This window comes from Carex rostrata, chromosome 29, assembly GCF_964058835.1.
Source record: "Carex rostrata chromosome 29, lpCarRost1.2, whole genome shotgun sequence".
Classification (NCBI taxonomy): Eukaryota; Viridiplantae; Streptophyta; class Magnoliopsida; order Poales; family Cyperaceae; genus Carex; species Carex rostrata.
Window position 1 is genome coordinate 4,377,479 of NC_135946.1, and position 14,008 is coordinate 4,391,486.

The window sequence follows — 14,008 nt, forward strand, 5'->3', positions numbered from 1 at the left end:
CGGGGAAGGTGGGGGTGAGAATAAATTCTCAGTGCGAATTTTGCCACATATGAATTATTGGACTTGCAATCAAACTCTATATTCAATAATGAAACCCAAACAATAACAATGCAACAGTATATAAGAAAACATAAATAACAGAATGCCACTACTCGACAACAGTTAATCAACCTGAAACACAGTTTACGGAATTTCCAAGATGGATTTCAAAACACAACATCTATTTTGGCTTAACTCGATTCCTAACTCAGTTCATTAGGGCTGGTAGCAATTACAGATGTTCTTTCGAGCTGAACCGTTATCAAACCCACATCTGTAGGGTTACAAGCGCCTACAGATGGCCAACCAAGCTGAACCTTTATCGGACACCCATCTGCAATTGCTGTTTGGCTTAACCATTTCCTAAGGTTCGGTTACAAGTCACCAATACAGGTCAACTTGACACAAATGCAACACACGGAATCAAAGTTACCTATACAGGTCAACTTTGCTAAATCTCAAGCAAATATATCTCAAAGCCACACATACAGGTTAGTCTCACAAAATCATAACACATGGTCAACGGATAGCTCACCGTCACCTTATCCAGCCACCTTAACAGGTCGGTCTGGCAAATCCATAACAGGTCAAACGCATAAGTCAGCAGCGTCACCCTATCCAGCCACCTAAACAGGTCGGTCTGGCAAATTCTAACAGGTCAAACGCATAAGTCAGCAGCGTCACCCTATCCAGCCACCTAAACAGGTCGGCCTGGCAAATTCGTAAACACGGGTCAACGGATAGGCCACCGTTACCTTAACCAGCCACCTAAACAGGTCGGCCTGGCAGATTCATTCACAACAAGAACAATTCATAGAACTAAACAATTAATAACCGTACCAACATGCCAATCAACCTTAACTAAAACCATTCAATCCTTCTCATTTATGCAAGAATCAATATGCAGTATGAATTCCAAAATATGCAACAATTAATCATTCAACATGACAAACGAATAAACAGTTTAATTCCTGAAAATAAAGTATCAAACAAGTCCAAGAATCCCGCACCTTTTTGACGAGCGTACCGCTTAAGCTAAGGATCGGACGTCTCGTATGGTCTCGCAAGTTCTTGCTCGACCGAGCCTACACCTATATCATACGTATACTAGGTTTAACATTGGTTCAGGGTCGAGAGGTTTACTCGAGTTACTTCTAGGGCTTATACCTTCCCTAATCAATTTCGATGTTTTTGGTATCAATTCGTTCGGTTCATTATTTCTTACCAAAATCCTCTAAAACCACACAAAATTCATCTAGGTCCTCGGGACCATACAAACTCCATTTGGTGACCATCAATCACCGTTTCACTACTTTGGTTCTCGGTTCAATTCAATCCACCGTTTGGTTAACCCTAATTTGGTCAAAACCTCAAATCGGCCGTTAAATGTTCTAAAAATTCACGATCAGGAGGCAACCCTACCGATTACAAGTCTAATTGGTCGGGTTAGGCAAATCAAATCACGATTATGCCAACTTTCAATTTTGGCACGAAACTCTAGAAATCAGATTTCATAAATCGGAAGAAATCGGGAAAAAGAATGACAAACAAACTAGTAAGAAGTGTAGAGGAACTAGTCCTCGAGCAATTCGAGCACAAATCTCGGGTTTAAAACGAGAATCCGAGAAATCGAGAAAATTCGAGGTTTCGAAAGTAAAAAGGAGAGAAAGAAATACCAAATAGAAGGGTTCTGAGAGATCCTCGGCTGCTTTCTCGGTTCCAAACTCGATTTCTCGCAACAATCGGGAGTCTGGAAGAAACGGAAACTCACGGGATCTTTTCCTTCTCTCTTAACCGAAAATAACTTAGAAATGGGGATAATGGTGAAGTGAGAGAGAGAGAAGGTTTAATTTGGGTTTTAGGGTTAAAATTACCCTGAATGCGGATTAGCCAATCCGCACTGCGGGTTACCTAATCCGCACTCGAGACTTAGTCGGTTGTCAGCCGAATCCAGGAAAAGTCCGAGCCTACTGCGGATGAACCTGATCCGCACTGCGGTTCACCCTCATCCGCACTCACTACTTAGCCGATTTCAGGAAAATTCAGTGCAATACAGAAATTCATGAGTGCGGCTAAACTCATCCGCACTGCGGATCCCTCACCCGCACTCACTACTTAGTCATTTTTTTGGCAAAATTCCAGAAAAAGCCTGAGCCACTGCGGATGGCTTCCACCCGCACTGCGGTCAACCTAATCCGCACTGGGGCTATAAAATTCCGAAATCTCGAAATTTCGACGCGGTTTCAATTCACAATTAACTTACTTATTTAGGGGAACCTTAATTAAGGTTTAAACTTCCATTTTATTAACATGATTTATCGATTCTTTCTTTTAAATCATTCGAATTTAATTGTAAAAATTTCATAACGTAACAATTTTTTATTCAAATCCAACGGTGCAGAGCGAAAATAAGTGTAGTAATACGTATGGCTATGCATGTGGCGGGTTCAATTTGAACTAAATGTAGACTTCTACACATATAAATGATGTATTTAATCAAAGGTAGGCAAATTATTTAACTGGAGGGTTCAGATTCAATCTAAATTTATATAAATCAATCCCTGCCATCGGAGTTTCAGGACAGCCTACTCAATTTAAGATGCATAATATAGAGGAGATATGTGTGTGTGTTTGTATATACATGTATATGTATATATGTATATATTTATATATATATATATATATATATATATAGAGAGAGAGAGAGAGAGAGAATGGCTAAGCTCAAATCGTTTGTTCCTGGGCTCATGAACAAACGATTGGGTTCTCCAATTTTCAAAGTTCAAACGGCCGATCCAAACCGTTAGATGTTTAATCTATATTAAAATGTGCTTGGAGACAAAATTTCATATTTTTTGGAATTTTTTTACTATTTATTAAGAGGGTTTGAAAGTTGCTGTTTTTATTAAAATTCTGCACCATAAAAAAACAGCAACTTTCAAACCCTCTTAATAAATAGTAAAAAAATTCCAAAAAATATAAAATTTTGTCTCCAAGCACATTTTAATATAGATTAAACATCTAACGGTTTGGATCGGCCGTTTGAACTTCGGAAATTGGAGAACCCAATCGTTTGTTCCTGAGCCCAGGAACAAACGATTTGAGCTTAGCCACTCTCTCTCTCTCTCTCTATATATATATATATAGAGTAAGGCTTGGGTGCTATAGATAGCATAGAGGCCTCTATGCTACGGCTCAATATTCGAGTTTTCAAAATCCAAACGGTCGATCCGAACCGTTCATCTTATTCTCCATATTAATATCTGCTTGGAGACCAAATTTTACATTTTTCTGAATTTTTTTACTATTTATTAAGTATTTTACAAAATTGTTGATCCAACGGTGGCTGCACAAAACAGTAAACCGTTGGATTAGCGATTTTCAAAGTGGCTTAATAAATAGTAAAAAAATTCAGAAAATTATAAAATTTGGTCTCCAAGCAAATATTAATATGGAGAATAAGATGAACGGTTCGGATCGACCGTTTGGATTTTGAAAACTCGAATATTGAGCCGTAGCATAGAGGCCACTATGCTATCCATAGCACCCCAGCCTAACTCTATATATATAGAGAGAGAGAGAGAGAGAGATGGGCTATGGTGCATTGCAATGCATAGGCCATGGTGTGCATTGGATCATAAATCACCGATTCAAAGTTCAAATGACCGATCCAAACCGTTCATCTTGTTCTCCATATTAATATGTGCTTGGAGACCAAATTTTATATTTTTTGGAATTTTTTTACTATTTATTAAGCCACTTTGAAAATCGCTGATCCAACGGTGACTGTTTGGAACAGTAAAATCAGAAGCCACCGTTGGATCAGCGATTTTCAAAGTGGCTTCATAAATAGTAAAAAAATTCCAAAAAATATAAAATTTGGTCTCCAAGTACATATTAATATGGAGAACAAGATGAACGGTTTGGATCGGTCATTTGGACTTTGAATCGGTGATTTATGGTCTAATGCACACCATGGTCTATGCATTGCAATGCACCATAGCCCATCTCTATATATATATATATATGTATATGTAGAGTAAGGCTACCATGCTTTGCAAATTAAAGTAGGCGTTTAATTTGCGCTCATATCTTTAGATTCAAAGTTTAAATAGTCAATCCGAACTTCTCAACATGTTCTTCATATTGAAATGTGCTTGGAGACCAAATTTTACAATATTTGGAATTTTTTTACTATTTTTTTTAGAATTTTTCAAAATCACTATTTTTGATGGTTCAGAATTTTCTGAAAAACACTGATTTTGAAAAATTCTAAAAAAATAGTAAATTTTTTTCAAAAAATATATAATTTGGTCTCCAATCACAATTTAATATGACTATTAACTTGAACGGTTCGGATCGATGTTTTGAACTTCGAAACTAGAAATATGAGCACAAATTAAAACACCAACTTTAATTTGCAAAGCATGGTAGCCTTACTCATATATATAAAGGCTACCATGCTTTGCAAATCAAAGTGGGTGTTTTAATTTGCGCTCATATCTCTAGTTTTAAAGTTCAAAACGTCGATCCCAACCGTTCAAGTTGATATCCATATTAAATTGTGCTTGGATGCCAAATTTTATATTTTTTGGAAATTTTATACTATTTTTTTAGAAATTTTTTTAAATCACTATTTTTAATGATCCATAATTTTTTGAAAAACACTGACTTTGAAAAATTCTAAAAAAATAATAAAAAATTTCCAAAAAAATATAAAATTTAGTCTCCAAGCATAATTTAATATGGATATCAACTTGAACGGTTCGGATCGGCGTTTTGAATTTTGAAAGTAGATATATGAGCGAAAATTAAAACATCCACTTTAATTTGTAAAGTATGGTAGCCTTACTCTGTATATGTATATGTATATGTATGTATATGTATATATGTATATGTAGAGTAAGGCTACGCTACTTCGCGAATTAAACGAGCTGTTTTAATTCGCGCTCATATCTCTAGTTTAATATGGAGATCAACTTGAACAGTTCGAATCGATGTTTTGAACTTTGAAATTGAAAATATAGATGTGAAGTAAAACACTCTCCTTCGCAAAGTACTGTAGTCCGAATATATATATATATATATATATATATATATATATATATATATATGAGTAAGGCTACTATACATTGCAATGCATCAGCAGTGCACAAGAAACTGGAGATAGATGAAAATGAAGCAGAAAATTATAGGTTTTGGGCTCAAATCAAATTCTATATTTTCTTTAAATTCCAATTTGTGGTGTATAATTAACTTCTGGAATGGTGATTCCCAAGAGTCTCCATGATAATAATTAAAAAGGCTTATATATATAGAGAGAGAGAGAGATGAGCTACGGTGAGTTGCGAAATAAAGCGACCATTTTAGTTCACACTTATATTTTGCGATTTTAAAGTTCAAAATGTTGATCCCAACTGTTCATCTTGTTCTCCATATTGAAATGTGCTTGGAGACCAAATTTTACATTTTTTTGGAATTTTTTTACTATTTATTAAGCCACTTTGAAAATTGCCGATCCGGTGGTCCAGAAATTTTTACTGTTTTACTGTTCATCCGGATTTTCATATTTTCAAAGTGGCTTAATAAATTAATAGTAAAAAAAATTCAGAAAATATAAAATTTAGTTTCCAAGCATATTTCAATATGGAGATCACATCTAACAGTTCGGATCGACGTTTTGAACTTTGAAAATGAAGATATTGCGTGAAATAGAAACGCGTTTTACTTCGCAACTCACCGTAACCCATCTCTCTCTCTATATATATACACGCATGTGTTTGCACGGTGTTGTACTGTGGTGTGTGTTTCATGTACATCATTATTAACTTTATGGTCCAGTTATACATTAGATGCTTCCTTGAATGTATATAATATATGTATAAAAAATATTAATACATATCTAAAAAGAGAGCCTACAACAACCATATATCATATTGGAGTAGCTAATTATGTAGTAACGTACCAAACTTCATGGCATAGACCTATGCCATGACTTTTACATCCTATTGCACATGCATGGTCCGAAGACTACTAGATATATATAAAGATATGAAATATCTTGCTAGGTATTTAGGAAGGTCTCAGTTACCGAATTTGAATTTAGTGGTGTACGTATCATGGATCATTTTTACTTAAACTCCAATCACAATTCGAATTAAGAGAAAAGAGATATATATTGGTAGTTGACACTAAAAACCCTAAACTGGAAATTTAACATTACAATGCTGAGGGAAGCCAAACCTAAAACCCTAAACTGGAAATTAAACAATAAAAATCAACACCTATACTATAAACTTCAAAAATATAATTCCTAATTAAATTACATATATCATGTACTTTGATATTGAGTTGACTTCGGAGTTGTCTCTTAGGGCTAGATATTTTCCATTTTTACAAGGTATTTACAGCATTGTTTATTGTTTCTTGTTCAGGTCATATGTTTACAATTCTAAGTTTTGATATTCTAAAAGAAACATATTAACTGATAACTTGTGGAGACTAACTGAATTGAAACCCACTACGTAGCGCCAACAAATAATGGTCAGTGTGAATTTGGCAAAATATATTTCTATTTTTAGGCTCAATATCATAAATTATTATATGTACAACTAGAATCACCCTCAAGCTATATATATCAGCGGTTTTAATTCATTGTTTTATGCCGATCTGATAATTTTTAAATTTAAGTTTCTTGGCATCCTTAACGAAATTGTACAAAAACGAGTTCAATGAAATATATATGGTTGTAACTATTTAAAATTGAGGTTTTCAATCTTTCAGAAAACAAATAGCTAGCCTGATAAACAATGCTGTAATTAATGCCTTCTATAATCACAAAATCGAAGCAGACAACTCCCAATTAATTAAGCAAACTCAATATCTATGTACATTGTCTATATAATTTTTTTGTTAGCTTATCGGGTATGGGCGTGGATAAGTATTTTTTTTTCATTACGTAAACGGGTAAGGATATGGGTAAAGGCTATTTCACACCCGTTACCATGTAGAGTAATTATATAAAACAAAATTATATAATAATATTTGAGTAATTATTAGTGATCAACTTTTGATTTTCCGTATATGTTTTTTGTTATAAAAAATTATTAAACATAGTACTTTTATTTGTATATTTTACTATTTAGTTCAATAATTGAATTTGTCCGGAGAGATATTTGTGTTTTTAAATTCTCTTGCTTTATAAAAAGATAATTTAGATGGAATTGGTTACATATTTATTTTTGCTTATTTTTATTAGTAATGTAATTTCGTATGTGTGAAATTAATGAGGTTTGATGTATTATATGTAAAAATGTAATAGAACTAATTATTATATTAGTATTATTCGTTATTCACCCACTAATGTTTTGTTACCCGATAATTTTAACGGGTATGGGTAGGCTAAGGGTAGAGTATGAGTGAGATCAATTTTTAGTGGGTATGGATATGAAAATGTTTCCACCCTATTCGTATTGTATCCTTTGACACCCCTAGGAATGAAACAAATATGGAAAATAACCATAATTGGTAATTCAGCATATATCAATGGTGTGCTCCACATAATTCCGTAACAAATTAATTAAGAGTCATACTTTATTCCTTATTATTTTGAGTGTAATTAGATGGCATTTCTTAAAGCATGATATGTAAAAAATCACAAGAAAGGAAATATGAATATTGTAAGACAAATTTAAATCACAAAAGTAAATTATTACATAATACATAGTACATAAGCATGGGGCTACAATACTATACATTGCACAGATCGGTTCGCATTTGTTTTCACCCTCATGGAAAAACAGATTTTTTAGTTATTCAGTATATTACAATATGTGGGTTAATTATATGAAGAACGATCGTATTTCACAACATGACAAATAATTAATACATTTCAAACAGAAATAAAATAAAATTATAGATACTTTTTGTACAATTTAAATTGTAAAGTGACAAATTTAATTAGGAGCAATATATACGTACATATACAGATATATACATATACATAGATATACATATATATATGTCTATATATATATATAGAGTAATGCTATGCTACTTCATGAATTAAACTGCCTGTTTTAATTCACGTTTCTGACCCTCCGATCTGCTTCAAAAATTGTACTGATCATAGATGATAAGATGTTAAAATTGCGGAACAGGAGACGTCCAGTTAAAAGGCCTTTAAATTTGAGTTCGTAAAATTCGGAACTGGAGCCTCCAATTGTCACCACAGACCCACCCAGCCCCGACCCAATCTTTCTCTTCGCGAAAACCTAAAGCGCCTAAGAGGCAACTGACAGTGGCTCCTCCCGACCTCTCCGTGCGACTCCTTCCCGACCAGCGACTCCTCCCCGTCCCTGTTCCGACCTTCCAGTGACAGCAGCAACTCTCTCTCTTTCTCTGTCACGCGACCCAGCGACAACGGCACCAGAAGAGGGAAGCGATCACCTATGGTGGTGTTATCGCGTAGAGGGCATTAACCATCACCAAAAGTGTGCCCACCTCGTCGAGCAGTACCTCGATGCTGCACGTGGGGTCGGCTGGGTCAAGGACGCTCGTCCCATGGAACTCCACAGTACCTCGATGCTTCTAAATCAGTTTATCAGACCTTATTTATCAAATTTGGGTACTTAATATTTAAACAAATTATATGTATATGTAAAGGTTGGTGTATAGACCTCACTAAAATGGTACTTAGCTTCCAATATAGCAATTCTATGTGCTTTCCAATAACAATATTTTGGGCTTGATATCGACAATTAGATGCTGGTTCCCTACCATTCATAACAGTCCGATAGAATTGGTACTAAGAATTATATATCTTTATTATACCTAGACTTTTTTTTATCATATGCAATCTACCTTTGCACATGTAAATTTACAAATAATGCTTGTTCCAGTACTTGATTATTCATCTTTAATTTCATTTTGGAAACTAATACAAATAATTCTTTTTATCTTTGCAGTATCATGTTACTTCCAATCGGAACAATGTCGCTTAATGGGAATTGAAGCATAATATCTTATGAGATTCACTTGCTTTGATGTAAGGATACTTGTTTAATATTGTCCACGGGCTTTGAAATAAAAAAAAAGTGTTGTGTATTTCTATCTTCTTCTCTTTTCTTTTGTCAGAATTTAGAGATGTATTTGTAATGGCAGTAGAAAACTTGCACTGTGTGAACAAAATTTTTAATAGAAAGCATGCACTGTTAGTTTGGCTTCTTTTTTTATGTGGCAGTGATGAAAGAGATTATTTCATCATGTAGCCTTTTGTGATTAATTGTACTAATATGTAATCGATTTCTTAAGTGGTGATCTATGACAAAACTGACTGGTACAGGAAACTGGCATAATTTTAAACTGACTGGTACATGAGTGGTACAGAAGGGTTACAAGTTCAATTTTAAACTGACTGGTACATGACTGGTACATGAGTGGTACATGATTGAGCCAATGTTGAAACGACAAATTCCATACATCAAATTATCATACACAAGCACTACAAAGCCTTACAGCATCTCTAATACATGAGAAATAACAATTATATAGAGATATTCTTCAATGCGCAAAATGAAACTATGAACTTTATAGATTCACATAACAGTAATACAGCAAGTTACAACATCAAACAATAATAATAACAAATAAGAAGTGTTTTACATTAAGCTGACTTGCAAACTTCATGCAGATAATTATGATACAAAAAAGCTGACACTTTACAAAAAAGAACAAAAAATATGAAAACCCGAAAGATTCCTGTACTATCTGTCCCATCAAAACCCGCAGATAATACATGCAAGTTACAACATCCACATAAAAATTTGCAACCCAACCAGTATGTCCTCTTGGTCATGTTGTTGCATCAGTTGGTTGAGTTCCAGTTCTGCCCCTACCTTACTTGAGCCACTGACATTTCCTAATCTAGTGCCAATGTATACCTTGGAGCTTGCAGAGAACCTTCTTGATTTTTTTTTGTAGCAACAGCAATCTCAAAAGCTTGCAGAGAACCTTATGTTCTAGTCATGTTACAATGCATCCTTTAGTTTAAGAAAGAAAAATGAGAAAGCATTTGTCAGCACCGCTAAGATAGCTTTTATTCTATTTTCTATTTCGGTCTTGCATTTTAGCTTCTTTTTTCCTTTCATTGATTTGCCCAGGCTTCCATAAATACCAATTCAAGATATACCACCCAACACGAAATTAAATATGAGGCTTCTGTATAATTTTAATTCTATTGGTAAGGCATACAGGTCCTAGTTCAAATTTTGTGCTGCTATTTTTTCATCTTCATTGTTATCCTTTAATTGTACCATATATCACTCTGATATGGTACAGGTGAAAATTGGCAAGGTTTGCAACCCTGATTATAAAGTGAGTAACAGTCTGTTATTTTTCTGCCTCTCCATTTTGTGTTGAAAATTGACAAGTGTACTTCCATTGATTACTCAATCATATTCAAAATTGCCAATGTTGTCAGCTATATGCCAATAATACCAATGGTGCTGGTCAATGGAAGTGAGGGAATTGGGACGGGATGGAGCACTTTGTGCCGAACTACAACCCTAGGGACATAAAGAGAGAGAGAGAGCACCTGACAAGAGAGGCAGCGATTGAGCGACTGAGAGGCGCTAGGTTTAGACTTCGAGTGACCAGTCGGAGGCGAAGGGAAGTACTGGGCGACTTCGACTGGTCGACTGAGCGACATAGCCTCTTTTCTTTTTCGCGTGAGAGAGAATAAGAGGGGTCAGGGATATCTAGGGTTTAGGTTTTCGCTCAGCTCAGTCGCCAGGAGGAGAAGAAGAGAGGGTCGGGGAGAGTCTGGGGTTTAATGGGAGATCTCCAGTTCCTTTAATTTGACAAAGGATATATGAAGGGCTCGTACAGGAGACGTCCAGTTCCGCCAATTTTAGATCTGATCAACACAATTTTTGAAGCAGATCGGAGGGTCAGAAACGTGAATTAAAACAGGCGGTTTAATTCATGAAGTAGGGTAGCATTACTCTATATATATATATATATATATATATGTATGTATGTATGTATGTATGTATGTATGTATGTATGTATGTATGTATGTATGTATGTATGTATGTATGTATGTATGTATGTATGTATGTATGTATGTATGTATGTATGTATGTATGTATGTATGTATGTATGTATGTATGTATATGTATATGTATATTATGCGTAACTTAAATTAAACGAACAAAATGAGATATAGTAGGAAATAAACTTCGAATCATTGCAAACAAGATAATATATTTTAAATTGTAGAGAATATACCTCGGGCTGGAGATGGGACATCAAGAATTCAAAAGTTGGGTGTTGATGCATATATTTCCTTTTTCTTTGGAGTTTTAGACTGTCTATATAAGTAGTAGTACCCATGCCATCATCTTCATCTCCACCTCACCCCACATCAATCCATCCCATAACAACAGTGAAAACAAAAACAATATTCATTATTCATATATAGTTTTTCAATGATGAAGGTAGTAGTCTTTTGGTTATTTCTACTATTTGCATCAGCTAGTCTGACAAAATTACAATCCCGAATAACAATCGGGAAGGTTGCGGATGGCGCCGATATAGCTGGCAATGTTGTTACTGCTGTTTGCATTGTTTTGTCGATGTTTGGAGCATGTAATACACCCTTGAGTCGCAGTTCCGTTCATGGGGACCAATCGGCACTGGTCGATATAAGCTCCGGTGTTATCCTAATGAATTTCTCTGTTGGAAATACTAATCAAAAGGTTTCACTGATAGTCGATACGACTCTTGATTTTACATTCATATTATGTCAACCCTATCAGGATTCTTCTGCAACAACAAACATTGATGTTTACAACAGCAATTTGTCAGATACTTTTAAGAAGTACTCTTGCGAGGGCTCGTCAACCGGGTGCTTCAGTTCCCGCTACACCTCATGCAAGAATGAATCCTGTACCTACCACTACAACGACTACCCTGCTGTAACCTCGCAAGGCATCCTCGCTACAGATACCTTTTTCTCCACCAATGATGATGCACCTGCAGCATCCATTGTTTTTAGTTGTGGAACAACCAATACCGGTTACTACGGTAATTCGGTGGGCTACGTCGGTCTAGGTTTGGGGAATCTCTCAATAGTTTCCCAACTTAATTTCAGTATATTCTCTTATTGTTTTAGTTTTGATCCCTCTGACAACAGATTCTTTTTGGGCCCTGATGTTCGGTTGCATACCTCCTCTTCTAGTTCAATTAAACTGCTCCCAAACGTGTGTGATCCCGCGTTATATTATGTGAATATGACGGGGATAACAGTTGGGGGAAAACGCATTGATATTCCGTCCACAGCTTATCTTCCCCAGCCAGATGGATGCGGAGGAATGGTTGACACTCTTGGAGGAGTCAGCTTTTCGCGCAATGAAAAACGAGTTCATAACGCAAATACAGTTGCCGCAAGCAGATGCCTCTGCCTATGATCTCGACCTCTGCTTCGCAATCTCCCCCAAAGAGGATGATGACATGGTCATCCCCGATTTAACACTTCATTTTGATGGCGCAGACATGAATCCCGACAATTATTTCATGAAAGATTCAGCTGGAAAAGCACTTTGCCTGATGGTGGTTCCTGCCGAGGGGATATCTATCCTCGGTAATCTGATGCAGATGGAGATGAAAATGGTGTTTGATATTGCCAATTCTGTGCTCCCATTCGAGTCCGTGAACTGCCGCAACCTCTGAAATTTTAATTTAATTATATATCTATGAGTTAAATCTGAATCGGAGTGCTATCTAGCTGAATGTAATGTTGTGATTTTGTTTGTTTTGCCTTGTTCGTGTATGTTTTATGAGTGTGCATGCTTGCGCATGTACGTTGTTGTGTGTTTGTTTCCTGTGCTTGGCTGATTGATAGAGCAAACATGAGATCTGTACCCGTTTTATTATAGATTTGGATGTTATATATATTCTGTGTGTACTCATTAATGTATGTATTATAACAAGAATATATCAGATGTTGCAGCTAAGTTCATCCTGTAAAATTTGTTGCTTCAATATATATATATAGTCCAACTTAATTCTTAACATACCTGTCTCGCATACAAAACACTTATGTTATATATAAATACGTTCGATTGAAATATTGTGAACGGACCAGTGACGCAATGGATTGATGGTCATTATATATCTTAAATCTGTATATTCTCTCACTCTTAGATAATATTTACCAACTCAGCGTCAGCAATTAAAGTCATCAATGGCCCAAATGAAATTAATTAAGGACCTCCAGTACTGACGAATATATATAATTTAAACTAGTTTTTCAGCAGTGCACAAGGAACTGGCTGGCTATATATGATGGAACCAATATCAAACGGGACATTGAATGTTGCCACGATATCTATAAGGAAGAGCAAATAGGAAATTAAGAATGCTTGAAAAGTAGGTTGATATCTAAAGGAACACTGGGGACCAATGAACAAGCGATGCATCCAGCTCTCTAGCCTCGCCCACACTTGTCTTCTCTGGAGATAGAAGAAAATGAAGCAGAAAATTAGAGGTTTTGGGCTCAAATCAAATTCTATATTTTCCTTAAATTCCAATTTGTGGTGTGTAATTAACTTCTGGCATGGTGCTTCCCAAGAGTCTCCATGATAATAATTAAAAAGGCCTATATATATCCTTATATATCCTCCCTACTATAATAGCACGCAAATTTTTTTAGGATCCAAAGCTCTATTCACCCAAACAAAATCTCAGCCACTGATCAAAACACACATCAATCTCAGCCTTTAATAAATAATTTTGATTTTATATATATATTTCATGTTGTCAAGCGTGTAGAAATCTAAATTTAATTAACGATGTATTCACTACATGAAAAGACACATAGAAAAACACAGGCGGCCACGCGTTTTCCTTTCTTTTCTCCACGCGATCACGCGGTTTCCTCCTTCCGACGCTTCATTTCAAATTTGTT

At 35.5% G+C, this 14,008-nt stretch overlaps 1 protein-coding gene across 1 annotated transcript; it reads left to right on the top strand.

Moving 5' to 3' along the window:
• The first annotated feature begins 11,531 nt into the window (after positions 1-11,531).
• On the top strand, positions 11,532-12,771 carry LOC144546177 (aspartic proteinase nepenthesin-1-like). The gene is made up of 2 exons (XM_078294700.1): positions 11,532-12,434; positions 12,481-12,771. Exons 1-2 carry the CDS (start codon positions 11,532-11,534, stop codon positions 12,769-12,771), a joined length of 1,194 nt encoding a protein of 397 aa, XP_078150826.1.
• Positions 12,772-14,008: the final 1,237 nt, after the last annotated feature.

Coding starts and splice junctions, on each gene's coding strand:
- LOC144546177 (XM_078294700.1), top strand. CDS start 11,532: ATGAAGGTAGTAGTCTTTTGGTTATTTCTACTATTTGCATCAGCTAGT. Junction 12,435..12,480: donor TGGTTGACACTCTTGGAGGA/GTCAGCTTTTCG, acceptor ACGCAAATACAG/TTGCCGCAAGCAGATGCCTC.